This window comes from Pogoniulus pusillus, chromosome 23 (assembly GCF_015220805.1).
Source record: "Pogoniulus pusillus isolate bPogPus1 chromosome 23, bPogPus1.pri, whole genome shotgun sequence".
NCBI classification, from domain to species: Eukaryota; Metazoa; Chordata; class Aves; order Piciformes; family Lybiidae; genus Pogoniulus; species Pogoniulus pusillus.
Genome location: NC_087286.1, coordinates 6,998,458 through 7,023,964, shown reverse-complemented (window position 1 = coordinate 7,023,964; position 25,507 = coordinate 6,998,458). Strand labels below are relative to the sequence as shown.

Below are 25,507 nucleotides of genomic sequence, written 5' to 3'. Positions count from 1 at the left end.
CTTGGCGTTGTGGATGAAGGTTAGGTGTTGGTGAAGCAGCTGTAGATCCCATCTGCATCCCCAAGCTGGGAAGACATTTCTGGCTAACCTGGCCTGAGCTAAGCAGACTGGAGGTTGGGATTTCCTTTAACTCACTGCTGAGCTTTTGCATTTTGATTGCTTTCCTCCGAAAGAAAGGCAGGTCAGGCTTTCAGATGGAGCTATGCTAATGCCTACACAATACCCCATCAAGATGGGCTGCATGCCTGCTCCCGATGGGCCTTTGTAGGCTGGTGGGGCTGTTAGTCCTGCTGATGTTCAGATAAGAAGAGCTTCAGGCTTCCAGATTTTCCTCTCTTAAGAAGAAATGAAATAAAGGAATGAAAAGAGGACATTGGGGAGGTGAAGCTCATCAAGTTTTGTCTTCATGCAGACCAGGGTTTGTCAGTTAGCCTGAGGGCTGTTGAGGTTTTGGTGGCTGATTTAGCATAAGCAAAGCCCACCTCTGGTTCAGGGTTGGGTGGGGATTACTCCTTCAAAAGGAGGGAAGGCACCAGAAGGCTCATTCACATCAGGCTGTTTAAGCAGCTAGGAAAAGCTGGAGCTGCTCAAGCTCCGAATGCAAATACGACCGGAGGGTTTTATCCACACAGCTGTGACACACCTGAGATGTTTCCACATGCAGGAAAGCTGAGAACCTGTCACCAGGAAGGTTTGGGGTGGCAATGTGTGGCCACAGCCTTAGCAAAGCCTTTCCTGCAGCTACAAACTCCTCTGTGCTGTGTGGGGATTTGGTTTCCTTGCTGCTGGGTGCAGTCCTGCGTCCTCTTGCAGCCTGCTCTAGGAGGAGGTGTCCCTGACAGGGGATTTGGAGCTGGATGGTTTTTGAAGTCCCAATCCATTTTAGGAGTGATTTGGGAACACGTTTTGTTATCACCCAACCAATCCTTGTCATCAGTTAATCAGATCTTTGGGAATCTCGGCGTGGTGGGAGTTGGAAGGGACCTCTGGAAATCATCCAGTCCAACCCCCCTGGTAAATTAGGGGCACCCACAGCAGCTTGCCCAGCAGCACAGTGCCAGGGTGGGTTGAAATCTGTCTACACAAGCAGACTCCACAACCTCTCTGGGCAGCCTGGGACAGGGCTGCAGCACCCTCACAATAAAGAAGTTTCTCCTCCTGTTCAGGTGGAACCTCCTGGGTTCCAGTTTGTGTCCACTGCCCCTTGTCCTGTCCCTGGGCACCGCTGACAAGAGTCTGGCCCCAGCCTCTTGCTCCCCACAGGTCCTTTATCTCTTGCTGAGCACTGAGAAGATTCCCTCTGGGTCTGCTCTTCTCCAGGCTCAACAGCCCCAAGGCTCTCAGTCTTTCCTCCTCACAGAGATGCTCCAGCCCCCTCAGCAGCTTTGTAGCCTCTATTGAAATCTCTCCAGTAGTTCCCTGTCTCTCTTGATCTGGGGAGCCCAGAACTGGATTCAGTAGACCAGATGTAGCTTGAACAGGACAGAGTAGAAGTGGAGTAGAACCTTGCTTGACCAGGTGTGGCTGAATGGCCGCACAGCCTGAGGGGTGTCAGCCACCCCTGCCAGCTTTAGATCACCAGGATGGTTTTATTTTAGGAGCAGCCTGAGCTCTTTGCCTTGAAATATGAAATTTTGGGCTGCTGTAGCAGCAGAAGATGCTGCAAATTCCCTGCTTGGGGTTTTTATGCCTCACTTGTTTGTAGGCAGAATCATGGAATCATAGAATCAACCAGGCTTGAAGAGACCTCCAAGCTTATCCAGTCTCATTTATCACCCAGACCTATCCAGTCAACTAGACCATGGCACTAAGTGCCTCAGCCAGCCTTGGCTTCAACACTTCCAGGGACGGCGACTCCACCACCTCCCTGGGCAGCCCATTCCAGTGCCAATCACTCTCTCTGCCAACAACTTCCTCCTAAAGTCCAGCCTAGACCTGCCCTGGCACAACTTGAGACTGTGTCCTCTTCTTCTGTTGCTGGTTGCCTGACAGAAGAGCCCAACCCCACCTGGCTCCAGCCTCCCTTCAGGTAGTTGCAGACAGCAATGAGCTCTGCCCTGAGCCTCCTCTGCTGCAGGCTGCACACCCCCAGCTCCCTCAGCCTCTCCTCTCAGGGCTGTGCTCCAGGCCCCTCATAGCTTTGTCGCCCTCCTGTGGACACCTTCCAGTACTGCAACATCTCTCTTGAATTGAGGAGCCCAGAACTGGACACAGCACTCAAGGTGTGGCCTGAGCAGTGCTGAGCCCAGGGGCAGAATAACCTCCCTTGTCCTGCTGGCCACACTGCTCCTGAGCCAGCCCAGGATGCCATTGGCTCTGCTGGCCACCTGGGCACTGCTGCCTCCTCTTCAGCTACTCTCTACCAGCACCCCCAGGGCCCTCTCTGCCTGGCTGCTCTCAGCCACTCTGTCCCCAGCCTGTAGTGCTGCTTGGGGTTGTTGTGGCCAAAGTGCAGAACCCTGCACTTGGCTTTGTTCGATCTCATCCTGTTGGCCTCTGCCCACCCATCCAGCCTGGCCAGGTCCCTCTGCAGGGCTCTCCTACCCTCCACCAGATCCACACCTGCTCCTAGCTTGCATTTTCAGCTTCACTTTCAGTTTTAGTCTGCCTTTTATCAACCCCTTTCTCTTGGCACTCACAGAAATGAGCCCCACACTGCTCACTTGCAGTGCCAATTAAAATCACTCTTCAATACCTGCAGCTGGAGGGAAACAAATTAAGATCACTCCAAACCTCTGGAATCCTGCTGGAAAAGCGGTGTGATGTATGTTGGGATGAATCCCAGTTCATCTACACTCTGGTCTGCTGGTGCCAGCTCCTTGCTGAGCCTCGGGACGTGGGGAGTTCATCTACACTCTGGTCTGCTGGTGCCAGCTCCTTGCTGAGCCTCGGGACATGGGGATTTTATGTAACTCCAGACGTGGCGTGGGTGGAATTTGGCAGGGGGGTTTGGAGGGAGCAGCAACACGCTCACTAATCTGGGAAATCTATTTTTATTGTTTGGATCTGGGGCGAAGAGGGAGGCTGGGAATGGAGGTGGGATCCAGAACCTTAGGCTGCTCCCTTCTGGATTGAGGTTAAGCTGTCGTGGCATGGTGGGACATTAGCAGGCATGTCACATCTGCTTCATGCTGACGTGTTTTCTCTTAAAGTACCACTTTAATCAGAGTGGTGGGGTTGGAAGAGACCTGGAGATCATCCAGTCCAATGCCCCTGCTGAAGCAGGACACCCACAGTAGCTTGCCCAGCATCACAATGGCTGGGGGGGATTTGAATCTCCATACAAGGAGACTGCCCAGGGACAGCAGAAGGGGCAGTGGGCACGAACTGGAACCCAGGAAGAGAAACTTCTTTGTTGTGAGGGTGCTGGAGCCATGTCCCAGGCTGCCCAGAGAAGTGGAGTCTCCTTGTGTGGAGAGACTCCAAACCCCCCTATGTCACTGTGATGCTGGGCAAGCTGCTGTGGGTGCCCCTGCTTTAGCAGGGCAGTTGGACTGGATGATCTCCAGAGGTCCCTTCCAACCCCACCATGCTGGGATCCTGTGATAAAGGTTAGAGCATGGAAGGATGGTTTGGGGCATTGAGTGAAGGACACAACAGCATGGATAGATGAGCTGGTGCCACCTCAGTGAAGGTGTATTTGTCACCTCTGAACTTCTTTCATCTGTAGTTTTCCTTTCAGGGCTGAGAAACTTGCTGAGATTCCCTCAGGTGATGAGGGAGGAGTCATCAGTAGTTACATCCTTGTTCCTTACTTTTCACAGGAGAAACTTGATTGTGGTATTGGAGTGAAGAGCTTGAGGAAGCAGAGAAGTTGGGCTTTACTGTTGGCTCAGAATTGGGTGGTTGGGTGGGGATCAAGGTTATGCTCCAAATGAGTGAACAGCTAGCAAAGTGCTGATTATACAAGTCTTAAGTGTGATGGCTAATAGCTAGAGCTGAAGATCCATAGCTGTGAGGCCTTCATAAGTATCTTCTGAGAGAGATCAGATACTTCTCACTGCTCCTAGGCTGCTCAGGAAAATACTGGAGTGGAAAGAAAGGCAACTTCAAGTCTTTCCAGCTCAGTTTGGAGACTTTATTTATCTACATATCCCTTCAGGGTCTGTTGAAATAAGGTTCTGGTTGCTTTGCAGCCCCTCAGAAGACACCACCAACCCATTGCTTGCTCAGGAAAGGTTTGCTTTGGCCAAATCCATGCTGAAATTTCAGTGTTGGAAGTTCTTGAGCTTCAAAACTCTGCCACACTCCCCTGCAGAGGTACTTGGCCTGACTGCTTGAGCGTTGGGTGCTGTTAGCAGGGACAAGTGTGGCAGTGGGATTGTTTGTGGGGCTGGCATTGCCCTCGCTGTGTGCCTGTGTCTATCCTCTTGGTGTTCCAGAGTTCTGATGTTGTGGGCTTTGGTTCTTCCTGATATTTACACCTTTTTCTTCTCTTTTCTTTTGCATGTGTTCTCGGCTGGGCTGCAATAGAGAAGAAGAAAATGAGGTGAGTAAAACTGGTTCCTTCCTTCACAAAGCTCCTCAGATAGGTCTTAGCCCCACCTGAGTGGTCTGACCTGTAGATTTCTGGAGTTGACAGCAAATGAGGGTCCAATGAAAGCAAACTGGTGTGTTCTTGGGGTGCCTCTATCTCAGTGGTTAAGTCCTGGAGAGCAGGGAAGCACATCCAGTACCGCTCCTGCCATCTGCACATGGAAATGGGATAGCAGAGCATGATGGTGGCCTTGAATCATTCAGTTTAGGTGGATACTGCTTTCTGCACCATCAGAAGGATTCTCTGAGACATTTTTGACACTGAGGGTGGTGAGACCCTTGCCCAGGTTGCTCAGAGAGCTGAAAGATGCCACATTCCAGAACTATTCCAGATCAGGTTGGTTTGGGCTCTGAGTGAATCTACTTTAGCTGCAGATGTGTCTGCTGACTGCAGGACCTTTAAAGGTCCCTTCCAACCCAAACCATTTCACGATTCTATGATTAATCTGTAAAAAATACTTAATTTTGCTGTGTGTGACTCAAATTTAAGTGGGGGGGAGGAGAAAACTTGTAGAAACAGGAATGGCTGATAAAAGTCTCCCATAGGAACAGCTGCTGGTGATCAGTTTTGGTGATGTAGAGTCATAGAATCACAGAATCCTCTTAGTTGGAGGAGATTTTTGAGATCCTCAAGTCCATCTTTAAACCACGAGGCTCCTGCCAGCCACCTGGATTGTGTTGGGATAGGTTACCCAAAGAGGTGGTGTGGCCATCATTCCTGGAGGCATTAAAAATGGCACTTTGGGACATGGTTTAATTATCCATGGTGGTATTAAGTCAATGGTTGAACTTGATGGTCTTAGAGAGATTTCCAATCAAACCAATTCTATGATACTGGTAGGACCCACAACTGTGTAGGGCTGTATCTGCTCTGACAGGACTGGTGAGCATCCTGTGTGTCCTCCTTGTGTTCCCAACAAGTTGAGAGCTGCAGGAGCAGCAGTAATCATAAATCTCCATGCACAGAGTGAGCTCCTGTCACCTTTTTCTGACTGCAGAACACCCACAGCTACGTTTTGGGGGATGTTCCCTTTCTCTAAACCACCAAAAGATAGAAAACTCCTCTGCTGGAAAGCTTTCCTCAGTAATTGCTACCTATTACATTTCAAAAGCTGCCTGTGGAGGATGTTTGAAGCTTAAGTCATGATTTGTTAAACTTGTTGTTATTTAAGGCAAAAACTAAATCCCTGAAAGGGTTCTGAAATCTAACATCTGCTGAATAGGTGATGAAAAGGGGAGGAATGGAAGCTTGGCAGCTCCTTGTTTTTTGCCTTCAGGTGCTGTGTTGGATGTTTCCAAACCTGATTGTTCCGTGTGTGAGCTCAGATTTCACATCCTGGGGTTGGAAAGATTTTGATCCAAACATCAACACAGTTTCCATAACTGAAGGTAAAATCCTTTCCCCACAGCTGTGGCAAGGAAGCCTACTCTTAGATTTGCTGTCTTTGAGGAAAGATCTTATTTTCAACAGATGGCTGATAGGAAAGGTGAAGCCAAGCCCTGATGAGGCTTTGGATTCAGGCTTGTGGTGATTATTAGACTTGAGGGCATGGCTGAAGATAGGAACCTGCTCTCTTATTTATAGATCATAGAATGGCTTCAGTTGGAAGAGACCCTTAAAGATCATCAGTTCCACCCCCTATGCCATGGGCAAGGACACCTCGCACTAGAACAGGTTGCTCAAAGCCTCATCCAGCCTGAGCTTAAACACTTCCAGGGATGAGGTGTCTGTAACTTCTCCAGGCAACCCATTCCAGTGTCTCACCACCCTCAAAGTAAAGAACTTCTTAATGTCCAACCTAAACCTACCCTGAACTAGTTTCAAACCACTGCACTGCCCCTTGTTCTGTCACCATAGGCCCTTAAAAGAAGTCCCTCCCCAGCTCTCCTGTAGCCCACTTCAGGTACTGGAAGGCCACCAGATGTTCTCCCTGGAGCCTTTTCTTCTCCAGGCTGAACAACTCAGCCTCACAGGAGAGAGATGCTTCAGCCCTCTAATCATCTTCATGGCCTCTGGACCCTCTCCAGCAGTTTGATATCTTTCTTGTACTGGGGACTCCAGAGCTGGACACAGTAACTGTTTGGAGTAGAAATGTGTGAGTTCTGGTCATGTAGGGAGAATAATTGACCCAGAAACCTCCCAAAATGAGGTTTTCTTGTTCTTCAGGAAGCTGAGCCAAACATCCTATGGGAGAGTGGTCTCTGCAGGGTTCAGACATGAAGAAACTCCTGCCAAAGAGAATGGACACTTGATTTTGTCCTTTGTTTTTCCATGAACTAGTTCATAGACACTTAGCTGTGAGTCTTGGAATGACTCCTGGTGTGGGGATTCTTTGGGAAACAGGGATGGTATTTTCAGCCTGGCTTTCTGGATATGGTTGTGAGACAGTCGTGGAGAGAGGAATGTGGCTGAAGGTGCTGGAGCCCTGTCCCAGGCTGCCCAGGGAGGTTATGGAGTCGTCTTGTGTGGAGAGATTCCAGAGTCACCTGGCCTTTGTGTTGCTGGGCAAGCTGCTGTGGGTGCCCCTGCTTTAGCAGAGGGGTTGGACTGGATGATCTTCAGAGGTCCCTTCCACCCTCCACCATGCTGGGATTCTGTGTTTCAGAGCTGGGCAAGCCTGTGGCCATGTACTTTGAAGCAAGGTCACTGGTTGAGTGCACTTATAATGTTTGAAAGCCTCCATGAAATGGCACCCATAGAACATCCATCTAGAAATGTTCTTGTTGGGTTTGGAGCCTTTTTTGCCCCAAGCATCTACTGCTTTAGGCCAAATGTGTGCATGGTGCTGGGTTGAGTAGCCATGTGGAGGCTGTGACCTGACTTGCACAATTAAAATACAGCCTCATCAAAAAGGAGGCTATTTTTGGAGCTGTGATGGCCAAGGCTGCAAACTAAGGGGGGGTCCATTGCATTCCACCAACATCTTCTTTAATGATTTACTTCAGCCTGAGCCACTCTGTATTGTTCTCCAAGTTAAAGGATAACAAAGCATGTCACAGTTCATAGCAGGGCATAGCTGCTGCTGCTGCTGCACCAGGGGATGTGTTCATGCAGCAGTTATGGGAGTAAAACCCAGCTCTGGGGGGTTTTGATGCTGCTCCAACTACCTCTGTTGGAGCTTTTCACTCCAAGTGTAATGACACCAATGCAAGGTGGATTCGTAGGGTTCAAGGCCATTGACCAGAACGTCCTTCTCATGCAGTCACAGAATGGTTTGGGTTGGAGGAGACCTTTAAGCTCATGGAATCTGACTGTTAACCCAGCATTGCCAGGTCACTACTAAACCATACACTACAGCTGTATGGCTTGGGAATCCCTTCAGGAATCAGGACAACACCACTGCCCTGGGCAGCCTGGGGCAGGCCTTGACAGTAGTTTCAAACAAGAATTTCTTCCTCATGTCCAACCTAAACCTACCTTGAAGCACGCTGAGGCTGTTTCCTCTTGTCTTGTCTCTTGTTCCTTGAGAGAAGAGACCAACCCCCACCTGTCTCCAGCTTCCTGAAAGGAAGGTGGAAGGAGCCACAAGATATCCCCTCTGCCTTCTCGTCTCCAGGCTCAACAATTCCAGGTCCCTCAGACATCGTGGGCTGGTTTGAGTTGGAAGGGACCTTGGAGATCATTCAAACCCCCTGCCATGGGCAGGAACAACTTCCACTAGCCCAGGTTGCTCAAGGCCTCATCCAACCTGGCCTTGAACACCTCCAATTGAGGGAGCAGCCACAACCTCCCCAGGCAACAATTCCTCTAATTGCATCTTCTTTTTCTTTGGCAGGGCAAGCCCGAGACCGTGCCCAAAGCTGGCTTCGTCAAAGGCCCTGTCTTCAAAGGCGTTGCTTCCAGTCGCTTTTTGCCCAAAGGCACCAAAACCAAGGTTAACCTTGAGGAGCAGGGAAGACAAAAGGTCTCTTTCAGCTTTAGCTTAACCAAGAAAACCTTACCGAACCGATTCCTGACCGCTCTCGGCAACGAGAAGCAAAATGAAACCCCCAGCTCGCCGGCAGCACCCCTTCAGACTGACTTTAACCCCAAAAATAAGATGGACCTGCTGGGGGATGCCATGGGTGCAGCTGAGGAGTCTTCACCTCCAAAACCCAAGGTAGAATTAGGAAAGATCCATTTCAAAAAGCATTTGTTGAACGTCACGGCGAAACCGCCGCCAGCTGCGACGCTGCTGCCAGCGCCCATGGCGCCCGTGACGGAGCCAGCAGCGTTGGCCACAGACTCTCCCTCAACGCCACCTCTGCCACCGCCTCCCCCTCCACCCATGGCGTCACCGGCAGCGCTGACGCCAGTTCCTGTCGCCGCAAGCTTGCCACAGCTGCCGGTAACGCTGACGTCAACGTTGTTGCTGTCGCCACCAGCGGAAGCTGAAGTCCCTGCTTTGAAGGAGCCGTGCCATGTGGTGGTGTCTGAGGAGGCTTCGGAGCTGGACGTCAAGCAGGACACTGTTTCGCACTGTTCAGAGGAACATGTGACCCAGCCTGTGCCTGAGCAGACGGAAATCACTCCGCAGAAGGAAGATTCCCATATTGGGAAAGAGGATGAGGTTTCTGACGGCTCCAAGGGTGTTCCACCCTGCTCCCAGAGGCAGGACTCCAAGAGGAAGTTCTCCCAGTCCGATGGCACGCTGGTGGGCTCCGAGTCTGATGAAGACTCGGTGAGGACCTCTTCCAGCCAGCGCTCGCATGAGCTGAAGATACCCAGTATGGAAAAAGAGAGAGATCCCAGACGAGGCTCCGCGTCCCGCAGAAGTGACGAGGGGGGGAAGTCCTCCTCGCGCTCCAGGTCGGACAGGGATGAGAAGTACTCGAGCTACTCCAAGTCTGACAGGGATTCGCACTACTCATCCTCCCGCTCCCGCTCGGACAGGGAGAGGAGACGCAGCCGCTCCCATTCCCGCTCCCGCTCCGATTGGAGCTCCCGGACCAGCTCTTCCTACTCGCGATCGGAGCGCTCGCATTACTATGAGTCCGACCGCCACTACCACCGGAGCTCCCCATATAGGGACAGGGATAGGGATAGGGACAGGGACAGAGACAGGGACAGGGACAGAGACAGAGACAGGGACAGGGATAGGGACAGGGACAGAGACAGGGACAGAGACAGGGACAGGGACAGAGAGAGAGACAGAGACAGGGACAGAGAGAGAGACAGAGACAGGGACAGAGAGAGAGACAGAGACAGGGACAGGGATAGAGACAGAGACAGGGACAGAGACAGGTCCAGGTACTCCCATTCCTATGCTGACAGCAGGGCCCAGGAGAGCTCAGACTCGGAGGATGAGTACAGGAGGACACATTCCAGATCCAGTGACTCGAGGCGTACGTCGTCCCACTCCTCCTCGTCCTACAGAGACTCCAGGCATTCTTACTCCAAGTCAGACAGGGACAGCAAAGTGGAGTCATCTCACAGCGACATGGAGAGGAGGGGAAGGTCTTCTTCAAAAGCAGATAGAGATTCCAAAAGGACTTCCGAAAGTGAAGTAACCAAAAGGTGCTCTCCCCTTGCCGAGCCAGGCTATCGAAAGGGGACCTCCCATCCTAAGCCCGACAGTAATGTGAATTCCTCCCGCTACAGATCCACCCCTTCCAAGACCCCCACACCAAAGCCTGATAAATTTAAGAGTTCTTTCTGTTGTACAGAATCGATCGAGGAGATCAAGCAGCAGTCTAATTCTCTAGATTTAGAGACCTCCTGTCTAAAAAGCACCGAGATCAGGGCAGCCAGCACCAAGAAGTCGCTTTCCCCCTTGACCCACTCAGATGATTTGCCCACGTCTCACAAGGTAGATGAGTCCCAGGCAGGTTTTGCTAGCTCAGAACCTGAGGAACCTACAGCAAGCCAAGGCCAGGATAGTGACAAGGAGCAAGAAGCTTTCCTGAAGGTAGAACACGAGCAGTTGAGAATGTCTTTTCCCATGGAGTCAGCTTTAAATGGCTCTCTGGAGGATAGTGCTGATGGTTTGGCATCTTCCAGTGCCTCCAAACCTGAAGATGTCACTGATAGCCTGTGTGGGTCCGAAGTGTCGCCTGTCATCACGACAGATCCATTGTATCCGTTGCCATCCAATGGGTTTGAGAGCACCTTTGTGTCTCAAGAGCAAGAGCTGGATGATTCCCAGGTCCAGTCCAGTGAGTGCTTTGGTCAAGCAGAGCCTCCTGTCCCACAGCCGCAAGAGGAAGCCACCCCTTTGCCCATCGTGAATGTAGATGATGCTGAAACCATAGAGCAGCAGCTGGCTGATGAGGTGACTCCCTGTGACAGAACCAAAGAACCAGATTTGTGCTACCTTGTGGACGATGCCACCCCTGCTTTGGGTCACTCAGAAGTTGAAATTGAGGCGGAACCAGCAGATTGCAGGGTGACATCTGAAGCGTTTCTGGACGTGCAGGTCGAGCCACAAACTGTCACATGCAACTATGAGGGCGTGGAGGATCACCACTCAAATTCTGCCTGTGATGATGAGTGTGATCATCCTGGCCATGAAGTGAGCCTGCCAGTGGAGAGCTCAAGCCAGGATCTGTCTCAAGATGACTCTTCCCTGAGCCTCCAGTCAGAGTGTCCCGCAACGCAGGAGCGTGTCTCTTCCAAGTGGGATGTGCCACCACCGGATGGAGGCCAGGAGCTGGTGCAGCATTCAGAAGCCAAAGAGGTGCTCGAGGTGGATGCTCAACACGTAGGCCTTGGTTCAGCAGAAGTCAAACCATCGTTCAAAGATGAACATTCCTACTATTCAGAAGTGCCGCTGGAGCTCCGCAGCAGAGAGGTCGTGGAGGAAAGTGCAGCTCCCACTGAGGGAGTCGGGCCAGGTGATGTGGGAATTCCATGTCCTGATGTGTTGGCCGAGAAGGATGAAGGAGGTGAGCCCTTGGTGGCTTCAGCTTTTCCAGATGCCTTGCTTCCTTCTTGCAACGTCGTCGTCACTGCAGAAGAAACGGAGGTGCTGACTCAAGCCCCAACGTGCGACAGCAGCGGCAACGCGGCGGAATTTGTCCCCCCTAGCCGTGACGATTACTCTGACACTGGGGAGAGCAACAGTGATGGGGGCAGTGATGACAGCGACACGGAGGACTCGGATTCTGACGATGGTACACCCCGGAAACGGCTGCAATCCGTTGTGGTGGTCCCAAAGAACTCGACCATTGTGCTGGAGGAGAGCAGCCCTGGCTCCTCGCGGGGCAGCCAGGGCAACAGGCGCTTCTCTGACCACTGGGATGATGAACGACCCGAGCCCAGCAGACCCTACTATGAGGAGAGGGCAGAGAACCTGGCTAGTAAAAATGGGCCACAAGCAGAGAGCAGATGTTCTCCTAGAGGGATGGAGAAGAGCCCAGCAACTTCTACCGAGCTTAGCAGGAAAGAGACAGAGGAGCTGCGGCCAGATCCATGCCAGCCTCAGAGCGATGGTGTTGACAGCACGAGCCAGGCAGACCTGACGGCTGACTCCCATGACAAACCCACCCCGGATGAGAGGATCCCACTGAAGGAGCTGCTGGCTGCTGGCAGACCAGCTGAGCAGCCCTTTTGTCTACCAGAGAGTTTGGAAAGCACTGAGAAATCCTGGCACCAGATGAGCTCTTCCAAGCCAGACAGCAGGCAAGGGAATGGTGCCCTTAACCAGTCTGGCCATGGAGACTTCTCCAGGCTGGATGGGTTTCAAGCGGCAGAGGAAGCGAGTGCTGTGAGCTGGGACTTGAACCAGACGGAGAAGCCCAGCAGCACCTACCAGCAGCCAGACAGCAGCTTTGGGGTCTACTCAGGCTACGTTTACCAGCCAGGTTCTGAAAACTGTGGTGCTTCCCAGGGCTACTGGCAAGGCAATGGCTACTGGGACACGAGAGCAGGGAGCAGGCCTTCTGCTGTCAGCTACGAACGAGTGCAAGGACAGGTACCGGATTCTCTAACAGAAGATCATGAGGAGTATGAGGTGGATGACCAGTGGGATGATGAGTGCAAGCCTCATTTTCCCAGCCCCTCCACTAAGTGCCAGGTGCCTGAGCAGAAAGAGGAGGGCTCGGTGCAGGCACACGAGATCAGCAGCAACTCCACCAAGGAGCCAGTGCCTGGTGGGGAGAAAAAGGAAGAGGTGAAGGTTTTGGACAAAAATGATGTGAAGGAACGAGGTCCACCAAAAAAAAGGCGTCCTGAGCTGGAGAGTGACTCCGAGAGTGATGTGGACTCGAGGGAGAAGAAGAAGGTTTTGAAAGTAGAGGGGGAACAAGTGGAGTTGCCACCACAGGACTCCTCCATGGTTGGTCACTTGTGCATCATGGATGACTTCAGGGACCCCCAGCGCTGGAAGGAGTTTGCCAAGCAAGGGAAGATGCCCTGTTACTTTGACCTGATTGAGGAGAACGTCTACCTGACGGAAAGGTACTGCACTTTGTACCCTGCTTTCCTTCCTTGGAGGCGTTTGGGATTTTCATACAGTCACAGAATGGTGTGGCTTGGAAGGGACCTTAAAGGTCATCCAGTTCCAACCCTCCCTGTTGTGGGCAGGGGCACCTCCTACCAGACCAAGTTGCTCAAGGCCTTGTCCAGTCTGGCCGTGAGTGAACACCTCCAGGGAGGCTGCATCCATGACCTATCTGGGCAACCTGTTGGAGTGTTTCCCCACCCTTACTGTAAAGAATTCCTCATCTCCAGTCTAAATTTCCCCTCTTCCAGCTCCAATCCATTCCCCCTCATCCTATCACTACAAACTCTTGTGAACAGTCCCTTCCCAGCTTTTTTGTAGCACTTTCAGGTACTGAAAGGCTGCTCTAAGGTGTCCCAGGAACCATCTCTTGTCAGTGGACCCAGCTTTCAGCCTAACTTGCATTTGGTTCTGTGAGAGCTTATATTGGAGGGAAGGGATGTCACATTCCCTACCTCTTGCAGAGCTGCCAAAGAGGAGGTAATGCTGGGCAAGTCTTCAACCCCTCCCTGGGTCTCATCTCTTGACACGAAAACCCTCATTTGGCCCAGACAGGCCCTGGTGATCAGAGCTGAACAATGGGAATATATGGATAGAGGATGACCAAAAGTGTAGTGAGGAGCAGCTGAGAGACCTGGGGTTGTTGAGCCTGGGGAAAAGGAGGCTAATGGAAGACCTTGAGGCTCTCTGCAGCTCCCTGAAAGGAGGCTGGAGCCAGGTGAGAGTTGGACTCTTCTCCCAAGGAACAAGTGACAGGACAATAGGCAGGAAATGGCCTCAAGTTGCCCCAGGGGTTGGACACGAGGAACAATTTCTTCTTCTTGAAGGTGGTCAGGGCCGGCCCAGGCTGCCCAGGGCAGTGATGGAGTCCCCATTCCTGGAGGGATTTCAGAGCTGTGTAGATGTTGTGCTGAGGGTCATGGTTTGGTGATTCCCTGGCAATGCTGGGTTCCTGGTGGGACTCCATGATCTCCTAGGTTTTCTCTATCCTAAACAATCCCATGATTTTTACCTTCTCATTCTTGCAGAGTCCCCTTGGCCAGGTGTAGGTTTGAGTACAACAAATCAAAGGAATTTCAGTTCTTCCTCTGTAGGTGCATGCATGGACCTGCACTGAAAGCCAAATTGGAATGTGGACTTTGAGGAGAAGGGAGCACAGTTAAATATCCTGGGATGTCTGTGGGAAGTCATCCTTTGTGGTCAGAAAGTCGTCACCTCCTGCTCAAACCAAAGCCAGTGTCCTTGCTTACCCCTCTGCCCTGTAGTTGTCCAAAGGTGGTCCAGTTCCAAGAGCACACATGAATCTCTTCCACTGTCACCAGGAGTGGGGGGTCCTTTCTCCAGGCAGCTGCTGCCTGACCTGTGTTGCTGTGTTTTCCCCAGGAAGAAGAACAAATCCCACCGGGACATTAAGCGAATGCTGTGCGAGTGTCCTCCTCTCTCCAAAGAAGAGCGAGCTCAGGGGGAGGTTGCTTGTGGAGAAGACTGTCTCAATCGCCTGCTCATGATAGAGTGGTAGGTAGCATTTCAGCACCTCCACACAGCTGGCTGCTCTTGTCCTTCAGATGGCTTGGCAGCCCCTAAGATAATCCAGACCGCCCGGGGTGGTGGTAAGGAGTGATTTGATCTTCACTGGCTGCTGGGGGGAGAACTTCAGAGCAGCCTTCTGGAGGACAGCAGAGCTGTGCAGCCCCCTGTTAAAACCTTCAGATGTGTTTTACTGGAGAAGGAAGAGAAGGGAGGTGGATGAGGAGGAGAAGGAGAGGCTGCTCAACCTGGGGTCTTCTGCTCCTCAGCTTTAACTTTGGTCTGTCATAAGTATGGTAGAGACAGCAATGCAGTTGCAGCTCTGTTTGCAATCCTCGTTACCTCTTGTGTCTCCTTTTGCTTCTCTTCTCTCCCCAAAGCCTCACCATACTGTGGCTGTTGTCTCACTTTTCCTCCTGGAAGAGACTGGGAGATGAAGGAGCTGCTGCTCCACGTGAGCAAGAGGCAGGGGACAGGGCTCTTGATGGGTGTGATTCATCCCTTACCACGAGGGTTGTCACCAGCTGGGGTGGGAGCAGAGGAATTCCCTCCAGTTCTCTGCCCTTTGGCTTTGATTTCATAGCCTGATAGATGTAGAGAAGTGAAGATCTTGGAGAGAGGAGCCATGAAAAGGAGAGCAGAAGAAACCAGTTGATCCCAGTTTGATTGTGTGACATTGAACTGCAGCAGCATTCCCCAATAAATCCTCTGCATTTGCATCTTGGCATCAGCTGCTGATGCTTTTTATAGCAGAGCACGTTGGAAGGTTCAGCTCTGAATCGAGGACGGCTCCTTGGGCCCTCTTCCTCGTCACAGCCCTTTCTTTTATCCTGCTGGGAATTGATTTCTCCACCGTTTCCCTTCCCTCAGTTCTTCCAGGTGCCCAAATGGTGACTACTGCTCCAACAGGCGCTTCCAGAAGAAGCAGCACGCGGACGTCGAGGTGATCCTGACAGAGAAGAAAGGCTGGGGGCTGAGAGCTGCCAAGGACCTGCCATCGTAAGCCTTTGCTCTCCAAGTGGCCTCCCCATGCTCTTTGGCTCCCTCCCAAAGAGAGAAACAGTTGCCTCTGTTGTCTTACCTGCCACTGGTGGGAGCAGATCTGGGTTCTTCCAGTTTTCTGTGCTGGCCTGGGCCTCTGGCAGGTGTCTCTCTTGGTTATCAGGATGCCTGTTGTCCACTGAGGGCATTTTGGATCTTCTGCTTTGGTTTTTCTCTTTGGATTCTCCTCCTTGTTCCCTTCTCCTCCTCCTGCTTCTCTTGTGTCTAACTTGGAGAAGAGCAGCCTGAGAGGGGATTTTCTTGGTGCTCAGCCAAAAAAGGGAGCACGGCAGGGCAAGAGAATGGGGCCAGACTCAGAGTGGTGCCTAGTGCCAGGACAAGGGGCAGTGGGCACAACCTCTGTAGGGGGAACCAGGAGGAGAAACTTCTTCGTTGTGAGGGTGCTGGAGCCCTGTCCCAGGCTGCCCAGAGAGGTTGTGGAGTCTCCATGGTTGGAGAGATTCTGAAACCCTCTGGGTGTTGTGGTGCTGGACGAGCTGCTGGGGATGCTCTGCTTTAGCAGGGGGATTGGACTGGATGATGTTCAGAGGTCCCTTCCAACCCCTGCTGTGCTGAATTTTGGGATTCTGTGATGAAGGAAGCTGTGTGATGGTGCAGGCTGGAGGCTTTAAAGCCTGCCTGTGCTGCAGGGCACAACCCATGAGGTGTGCGTCCGAGTGTGGGGGAAAGTCATTGTCCTCTTCCATCTCTGGTTTACCTCACCTTTCCTGGGATTAAAAGGGACAATTTATTGATCCCTCAGTTCATCACCACCCCAACAAGACACTTTCTATTCCAACTGAGGGAAGCCACCAGCACCTTCTCATGTCCTCTCCACCCTGCCCACAAGGCTTTATTTCACACACTAAACCCTGCTCCAAGGGCAGCTTTATCCTCTTGTCTGGGCTTTTTGCTGTGTTGTATCGACTCAGAACTGAATAGATTAGTCAGAATTGCCTGGGATGAAGACTTCATAATCACAGCTACACCCCCAGGATGCCCAGGCTTTGGGTGGTCTTCAGAGATCACATCTTTGCATTGGTCATTTTCTGTTCTTTGGTGCTTCTTGCTTACAGCTTCTCAGAATCACAAAATGGTTTGGGTTGGAAGAAACCTCCTAAGGTCATCTAGTCCAACTCCCCTGCAGAGAGCAGGGACATTAGAACGATGAGGGGTTTTATTTCTCTCTTGCAGCAACACTTTTGTCTTGGAGTACTGTGGAGAAGTTCTAGACCACAAAGAGTTCAAAGCTCGTGTGAAGGAATATGCCCGCAACAAGAACATCCACTATTATTTCATGGCCCTGAAGAATGATGAGGTGAGTTTGGGATTGGAGGAGGTTGGCTGAGCTTAGCCCTGCATATACACACAGTGTTGACTCTCTGAACTCACTAAGCAATGCCCTGAGTTTACCAGAAATAGTTTCCTGAAGAATCACAAAACTTTAGAGGTTAGAAGGGACCTCCAGAGATCATCCAATCCAACTTCCCTGCCAAGGCAGCATCACCCAGGGTAGTTCACAAAGGAATGCATCCAGCTGGGTTTGGAAAGTCTCCAGAGACAGAGACTCCACAACCTCTCTGGGCAGCCTGCTCCAGGGCTCTGTCACCCTCACTGTAAAGAAGTCTCTCCTTATGTTGAGCTGAAACCTTCCATGTTGCAGTTTGTAGCTGCTGCTCCTTGGCTGATTGCTGCTGACCACCCAGAAGAGATTGACCCCAGGCACTTGGCACCACCCCTCAGACATCTGTACACACTGCTCAGATCTCCTCTCAGCCTTCTCTTGCCCAGGCTAAGCAGCCCCAGGGCTCTCAGTCTCTTTCCACAGGGGAGATGCTCAAACCCCCCAGTAATCCTCGTGGCTCTCTGCTGGACTCTCTCCTGAACTGGGGAGCCCAAAAGTGGACACAGTATCGCAGGTGTGGACTCACCAGGGCAGAGTAGAGGGGGAGAAGAACCTGCCTAGCCCTGCTGGCCACACTTCCTGATGCACTCCAGGATGCCTTTGGCCCTCTTGGCCACAAGGGCACATTGCTGCCCTGTGCAGAACTTGCTGCCCACCAGCACTCCAAGATCTTTCTCCATGGAACTGCTTTCCAGCAGGGCACCCCCAACCTGTACTGGTGCCTGTAAGAAAGGAAACTTTGGCTGGTTTGGTTTTGCAGAGCTCTGGGAGCTTAACTCCATCCCAGTGTCCTCAGAGAGGAGAAGTTGTCCTCCCAAGGAAAAGGATTCTACACAAAGCTTTGTGGAAGAGAAATCCCATCCTTATCTCAGCATGAGGAGATGCTGCAAGCCCAACCCAACCTTCTTGAACACCCAACTAAACCAGTCCAGATGACAGGCCAATAAACCACATTTCCTTTCTTCCCTTAAATTGGGACACTTGTGGAGCCCCTCTGCATGCTGAATAACTACCCTCAAAATATTTATAGAGCAGAAGTTCTTAATTATTCATCTTTGCTTCAGCTCTTTGGGGTGGTGGAGCTGTGCCACAGCACAGTGATGGACCCTGCCTTGATGAGAACAAAGTAGAAGCAGGAATTTCATGTCACACTGTGCTTGTCTCTGCTGGCAGGACTTTGTAGGGCTGAGTAGCTCTACAGTAAACCAGCTAAAAAGGAAAGGGGTGATGACTTGGGTTGTGTTTGGAGATCTGCTGCTTCAAGTCCAGGGGAGGGACACAAAAATGATCAAGAGGAGCACCTCTCTTACCAGGACAGGCTGAAGGAACTGGGGTTGTTCAGCAAGGAGAAGAGAAGACTCTGGAGAGACCTTAGAGCAGCCTTCCAGTACCTGAAGGGGGCTACAAGAAGGCTGCAGAGGGACTGGTTCCAAAGGCCTGCAGTGATAGGACAAGGAGCAATGGTTTGAATTAGAGAAGAGATTGGATGTTAGGAGCAAGTTCTGCACCATGAGGGTGACAGAACACTAGAAGAGGTTGCCCAGGGAGGTAGTTGAGGCCTCATCCCTGGAGATACTCAGGGTCAGGCTTGACAAGGCTCTGAGCAATCTGATCTAGTGGAGAATGTCTCTGCTCAGTGCAGGGGGCTTGGACTGGATGGTCTTTAAGGTCTCTTCCAACCCAAACCATTCTATGAAGTTTTTGACCTGGTGCAGGGGGGTTGAGGTCTTTCCACCTTGTCTGATAGCTGAGGAGGAAGAAGGTGATGACTTGGGCTGTGTCCCAGCACATGGCTCTTGGAGCTCTATTGCTTCATGTCTCTGACCTGCAGAGGCAGTGAGGTCTTTCTGCTGTGTCTGCTGATTCTTTTCTGATAGCTGAGCAGGAAGGGGATGGTGACCTGGGTTGTGTCCCAGCACATGGCTCTTGGAGCTCTGCTGCTGCATGTCTCTGACCTGCTGCAGAAGGATTGAGGTCTTTTCACTGTGCCTGGTGCTTCTTTTCTTTACAGATCATTGATGCCACCCAGAAAGGAAACTGCTCAAGGTTTATGAACCACAGCTGTGAACCCAACTGTGAGACACAAAAGGTAAACTGGTGCCTCCTCACTCCCACTGCCTTGTCACCTAACAGGCTCAGAGTCCAGAGCCTTTCTCCTTTCTGTCTTGGCTTTGGGTTTTCTTGCTTGTTTTGATAACTCAGTGAGGTGGAAACAGGCCCCTTTGAAATGGGCAAGTTCTGCCAAGACAACACAAATTCATCAGTGGTGCTGTTTGGAGAGTTAGTCCTGGGAATTCAGAGCCAAACCAGAGCCAGGCCTGGCTCTTTGTGCTAATCATTGTCCCTTGCTTGTTTCTTTGCTTTAGTGGACTGTCAATGGGCAGCTCAGAGTTGGATTTTTCACCACCAAACTCGTCCCGTCGGGCTCGGAGCTGACCTTTGATTACCAGTTCCAGAGATATGGGTAGGTTATGGCTCAGGCTGCTGGAAGGGGAGGCTTGGGAATGTGGGTGCAGAGAAAACCCTGCTCTGAAACGAGTGAAACAAAGCAATGTGTGCACATGGCACCTGGGGATGTGGTTTAGTTGGTGGTTGGACTTGATGGGTTGGACCCAAACAATTCTGTGATTCTAACAGAGTCATAATCAGTGAGCTGGAATTTGACTCTAAAAGCTGCCTGCATAAAGTTCCCTCCATGTCTAATGCAGGAGACTGGCAGAGGAATCTCCCCTTGGTTTCATGTCCCTTTCCCACTGTTGCTTTATTGCCTCTTTGTTCCATCTCTCCCCAGTGGAAACTTCCCAGATCATTATCTTGACTCTCTTTCTTTCCTCTGTCTAATTATTAATTACCCAAGCTCCAGACGCTGCAGTACCCTCCAATAATGCTCCTCCTTCCCCACCCACCCCCAGTTTATGACTTTGCAGGTACTTGCAGAGCTGTAAAAACCCTTCTGTGAGCACTTTCCCACTTCCTGGCCTGCTCCAGGACTGCAGGTGTGCAGGATCCAGCCTGGGATTTGTCTCCCTGCTCTAAATACAAGCCTAATAATTCTTCCTTTACTGCTTGGCCAGGTGGATGCCGAAGTATTTTCACTCTCTTTAATGTGATGGCCACAGAATAGCATCTGACAAGCTTGAAGCAGCTTGTAATTATCAGATGATTGATTGCAGATCCATTTTCTAATTCCTAGTTTTTCATAGGAAAACAGTTGGTTTTAAGATCATTTGAAGCTGGAAAAGACCTCTAAGATCAAGTCCAGCCTTTTACCCAACCCATCTCTTCTTTGTCCTTCTGGATCTGCCTTATGCAATACTTTCTGTGTGCAGGAGAACCAGAAATGAATTCACAGTTGTGTTATGCAATGATTTGTGACCAAGGGAAGTTCTTCCTCATGTCCAACCTAAACTTTCCCTGGGGCAACTTGAGGCCATTTCCTCTTGTGCTGTCAGTTGTTCCTTGGGAGAGGAGACCAACCCCCACCTGCTTCCAACCTCCTTTCAGGGAGTTGGAGAGAGCCTCCTGTTTTCTAGACCTTTCACCAGGTTTGTTGCCCTTCTCTGGACCAACTCCACCCCCTCAATGCCCTTCCTGGAATGAGTGGCCCAAAACTGGCCCCAGAATTCAAGGTGTGCCCAGTACAGGGGGAACAATCCCTGCCCTAGTCCTGCTGTCCACACTTTGGCTGATCCAAGCCATGGTGCTGTTGGCCCATGGGCACAGGCTGGCTCATCTCCAGCCACTGTCACCAACCCCTGCCCCACGTCCTTCTCCACTGGGCAGTTTCCAGCCACTCTGCCCCTAGCCTGCCTTAACCAGAGCAGGTTGCTCAGAGCCCCAAACATCCTGACCTGGAATGGTTCCAGGGGATGGGGAATCTCCCACCTCTCTGAGCAACCTGAGCCAGGGTCTCACCACCCTCACAGTGAAGAGTTTTTTTCCTTCTCCCTGGCTCATCCAGTTCAACCCCTTGCAGTCATCAGGGACATCTGCAGCTAGAGCAAGTTGCTCAGAGCCCCAAACAACCTGACCTGCAACGATTCCAGGGATGGAACATCTCCTACCTCTCTGGGAAACCTGAGACAGGGTCTCGCCACCCTTATAGTACAAAACTTTCTTCCTTCTCTCCAGTCCAAATCTCCCTCCTTCAGTTCAAACCATCACCCCTTGTCCTATCAAAACAGGCTCAAAAGTCTGGCCCCAGATTTCTGATTGGCCCTTTCAAATCCTGAAGGACCACCAGAAGGTCTCCCAAGAGGTTTTAATTTCTGGGTCTTGACTGCCCTGCCCAGGGAGGTGGTGGAGTCACCATGCCTGGAGGTGTTCAAGCAAAGCCTGGATGAGGCTCTTAGGGGCTGGTTGATTGGATAAGGCTGGATGCTAGGTTGGATTTGGATGAGCTTGGAGGTCTCTTCAAACCTGGTTGATTCTTTGCTATTCTAAAGAGCCTGGAAGTGAAGCAGACTTTGCTTTCCAGCTGAGGCCTCAAGGGAACTACCTAAGAAGTGCCAACATGTTTGAGTTTTGCACGGCCTTACCGTGCAGGGAACCTCCTGTCCCTTTCTTCTGAGGCTGGACTGCAGAGCAGGGCAGAACAACTGTCTGTGAATGGAAGTGATCTGTTGTGAAACTGTTGTTTTTGCTTCTTCTCACCACAGCAAAGAGGCTCAGAAATGTTTCTGTGGCTCAGCCAACTGCCGGGGTTACCTGGGAGGAGAGAACAGGGTCAGCATCCGAGCGGCCGGAGGCAAGATGAAGAAGGAGCGCTCCCGCAAGAAGGATTCGGTGAGCTCACTTCTGCTTTACAAGCTTGCTTCAGAGGCCTGCTTTTAATTCCTTTCTAACAGCAGCAGCAACCAAGGACTGACTCTGAGCTTGATCCTCTCAACCTGAGCCTTTGGGTCACCTCCTTAGTCGTCTTTTTGTGGTTGCTGGCTTGTGATGCCCTCAAGGTTCAGGAGTTTCCGTTTGTATCATTTGGTTTCTCAAGGCCCCTCAGTGTTTGTGTTCTTGGGTTCAATCTGTGATTCCTGTTTTCTGGAAAGGTTATTAATAATCCACCCTCTGGATTATTTAGCTCAAAGTCCCACCAGAGAAGGACTTGTGTATCTCTAGTCATCAGGCAACTAAAACTCTGCATGGTTTTACAAACTTGTGTTCTGCTCCATGGTCTGTAAACGTGGGTGGAAGAAGGACAATGCCAATTCCACCATTCAGGACATCACCTGAAATCTGATGGCTGAGGTGAGGGGGGCAGATGTTTGTCTATGAAACTGGAAGCTCAGAATTGCAAGGTGCATCCAGGAGAGACTTGTACCAACACGTGTGGTATTTGTGCTGACTTCACAGAATCACAGAATGTCAGGGGCTGGAAGGGACCTCCAAAGCTCATCCAGTCCAACCCCCCTGCCAGAGCAGGATCACCTAGAGCAGATCACACAGAAACTCATCCAGGCAGGTCTTGAATATCTCCAAAGAGGGAGCCTCCAACCCTGCCCCTAGGCAGCCTGTTCCAGGGTTCTGTCACCCTCATGGTGAAAAAGTTTTCCTCCTGCTTCCATGGAACTTCCTGTGCCTCAACTTCCACCCATTGCCCCTTGTCCTGTCAATGGGCATCATGGAGAAGAGCCTGACACAAATGAGGTCACCTCTCAGTCTCCTCTTCCTCAAACTAAAGAGTCCCAGCTCCCTCAGGCTCTTCTTGTTCAGTTGCAGTTGTGTTTGCAGATGGATTTGGATGAACATTTGACTTTAGGTGCTTTTTATAGCATTCCATGTGTGCCATCTTCCTCCAGTGGTTCTCTGCTCCCCACACTGTACTGCAGGGATGACTTCACATGGTAGATGTAGGAAACTGTGAGAGGAAGCCTGAGCAAAGAAGCCAAACCGGAGTTTTTCCTGGGTGCAGACTAGAAGGTCTTGGCTTCCTATGGGATGGAATTGTGCTGTCCTTGAAGATAGAAACCTCTATCCCAATGGATCAGATGTGTTCCTTGCTTTTTTTGGGAGGAACTACATCTCCAAATGGCACTTTGAAGAGTGGAGAATCCAAAAAATGATTTTAAGTCATTTATAAGGTGTCTTGGTGGCCACTGAGGAGTGGGTTGAGCTCTGAACCGAGGAGTGGGTTGAGCTCTGAACCTTGGGTTTGGTGAGGAGAGGAATGTCCCTCTGGTTGTAAAGGTGAAAAATGCCCTCAAGGGGTGTAAGGAGGTAAATCTGTCTGCATGTAAAGATCATCTTGTAGTGCACATGTGGATTCCACCATCCAAAGATAAACTGGGAGTGTTTTGGAATGCACATCTGGGATTGCCTCTAAAATACATCTAAAATAAGGTTCTCCTTAGGGAAAAGAGGTGTTGAAGTCAGGAGAGCCCTGCTTGTTGAGGGCTGTGCCAGCCAGGAGCACAACTGGCTGCCCTTCATTCCCAGTCTAAACAGAACTGGTGGGACCTGTGGTCTGGTATAGGATTTGAGGTCTAAAATCCCCCAGAATAAGGCAGATAAAAGAAACACTTGAGTCAAGTTCATGGTCAGATGGCTCTGCAGAGGCTTTTCCTGGCCCTCAAAGACAAGGGGATGGATTGTCTGTGCTGTGACATGAGCCTGGCACGAGCTGAGAGGTGTTTGTCTTTGGCTCTGGTAGGTGGATGGGGAGCTGGAAGCTCTGCTGGAGAATGGAGAAGGTCTCTCAGATAAGAACCAAGTTCTCAGCTTATCCCGGCTGATGGTTCGCATCGAAACGCTGGAGCAGAAGCTCACCTGCCTCAAACTCATACAGGTGAGGAGGACCCTGTGAAGGGCTGGGATCCACATCCTAGAGAAGCAGTGTCCTCAGAGCTTTTGTTAGAGGAGGAGGAAGGTGGCAGGATGGTCTCACACTTGTCCCAGCATCCTGAGTGTGAGACGAGTGGTGCTGGTGGACCATTTGTCATCTCCAGCCTTTTAGCTTTGGTGGGAGCCAGCCTGGGTGGTGAAGCAAAATGTCTGTTCCTAGAAGTGAGTGAACTCCTTGGACATGAGAGCTTATCAAAGAATCACGCAATGGTTTGGATGGGAAGAGACCTTTCAAGGTCATTAAACCCCCTGCAGTCAGCAGGGACATAGAATCAGTCAGGGTTGGAAGGGACCACAAGGATCATCTAGTTCCAACCCCCCTGCCCTAGATCAGGCTGGCCACAGCCTCATCAAGCCTGGCCTTAAACACCTCCAGGGATGGGGCCCCAACTGACATCAGCTAGAGCAGGTTGCTCAGAGCCCCACATAACCTGACCTGGAATGATTCCCACCTCTCTGGGCAAACTACCCTCACAGTGAAGAATCTCTTCTCTCCAGTCTGAACCTCCCAGTTTGAGTTCAAGCCATCACCCCTTGAAGACAGCGAGCAGTTTGCCCCAGTTAAAACTGTCTTCTCTCCAAGTTGTCGCAGTTTCCACCCTGGATGAGTTGCAGCCAGGTTTCTGTGCAGCCCATAACCATTAAGTTTTACCTCCCCAGTATGAGCTGCCCACCAGCTACTGCTTCTAACAGTCCTGCCACTGCTCCTGGCTGTTTGGTTTACTTAAAGGCAGGTAGACTTCTGCTGGTCCCTAGTTGTGGCTTCTGCAGTGGGTTTGGTGGCTACCAGAAGCCCAGTTAAGCTCTCAGCCATATTCCTGTGGGCATAAAAGGGTTTTTTTTTTTGGGTCTATGACCATTCCCACTTTGCCTGATCCAGAACACGCACTCCCAGTCCTGCCTCAAGTCCTTCCTGGAATGTCATGGCTTGTCTCTCCTCTGGATTTGGATGACAGAGCTGGGAGATGGGCGAGGAAGCACCGCGAACAACCTCAAGTTGCAGCTGGAGGTGAGTGATGCCCTCAGGTCTGATGCTTTCCTCATGCCTCAGAACCATGAGGATTTTCTTTTTCTTCTTGCAATATAGAATCATAGATTTGTTTTTTCTTTTGGATTGGAAGAGACCTTTGAGGTCATGGAGTCCAACCATTGACCAGCACTAAACCAAGAGGTTGGGCAAGGCAGAACCTGGGTGAGATCACTGCTGAGAACCTTGACAGGGCAGTGCTGGGCCTAGGGAGGAGATCACAGAATGGCTTAGGCTGGAAGAGACCTTTAAGACCAGGTCCAACCATGAATTCAGCACTGCCAGGGCACCACCGAACCATGGCCCTCAGCACATCATCTACATAGCTCTGAAACTCTTCCAGGGATGGGGATTCCACCACTGCCCTGAGCAGCCTGGGACAGGCCTTGATAAGCCTCAAGGGGAAGAAATTGTTCCTTGTGTCTGATGTAAACCTCCCTTGGAAACAAGCTGCAGGTGTCCTCAGAACTGCAGCCTGGAACTTGTGCTTTGAGGGAAATCCTTAATTCATGGAAAGAATCTGCTCTTGTGGCTTTCCTCAGCTTTCTGAGTGAAGGACATGAGCCAAACTGCAATAAAGATCCTAGCTGTTTGTTTAGGGATTTTGAGGTGCTGCAGCCTGTGATGTGGAGCTGGAATATTTCTCTTTGCACGCAAAAAGACATCTGGAATTTCCTTCTTTCAGTACTGCTGTGGGTGGTGGTGAGAGGGACA

General features: G+C 51.1%; 1 protein-coding gene across 2 annotated transcripts in view; it reads left to right on the top strand.

Moving 5' to 3' along the window:
* The window catches only part of SETD2 (SET domain containing 2, histone lysine methyltransferase), a 65,667-nt gene that overhangs the window by 11,819 nt on the left and 28,341 nt on the right, over positions 1–25,507 (top strand). For both annotated transcript variants that reach the window (XM_064162422.1, XM_064162424.1), the window contains exons 2-11: positions 4,474–4,489; positions 8,313–12,913; positions 14,340–14,471; positions 15,354–15,482; positions 16,719–16,842; positions 18,941–19,018; positions 19,296–19,393; positions 21,588–21,714; positions 23,576–23,710; positions 24,647–24,775. In XM_064162422.1, coding sequence (XP_064018492.1) covers positions 4,474–4,489; positions 8,313–12,913; positions 14,340–14,471; positions 15,354–15,482; positions 16,719–16,842; positions 18,941–19,018; positions 19,296–19,393; positions 21,588–21,714; positions 23,576–23,710; positions 24,647–24,775 — 5,569 coding nt within the window. The remainder of the gene's footprint in view (positions 1–4,473; positions 4,490–8,312; positions 12,914–14,339; positions 14,472–15,353; positions 15,483–16,718; positions 16,843–18,940; positions 19,019–19,295; positions 19,394–21,587; positions 21,715–23,575; positions 23,711–24,646; positions 24,776–25,507) is intronic.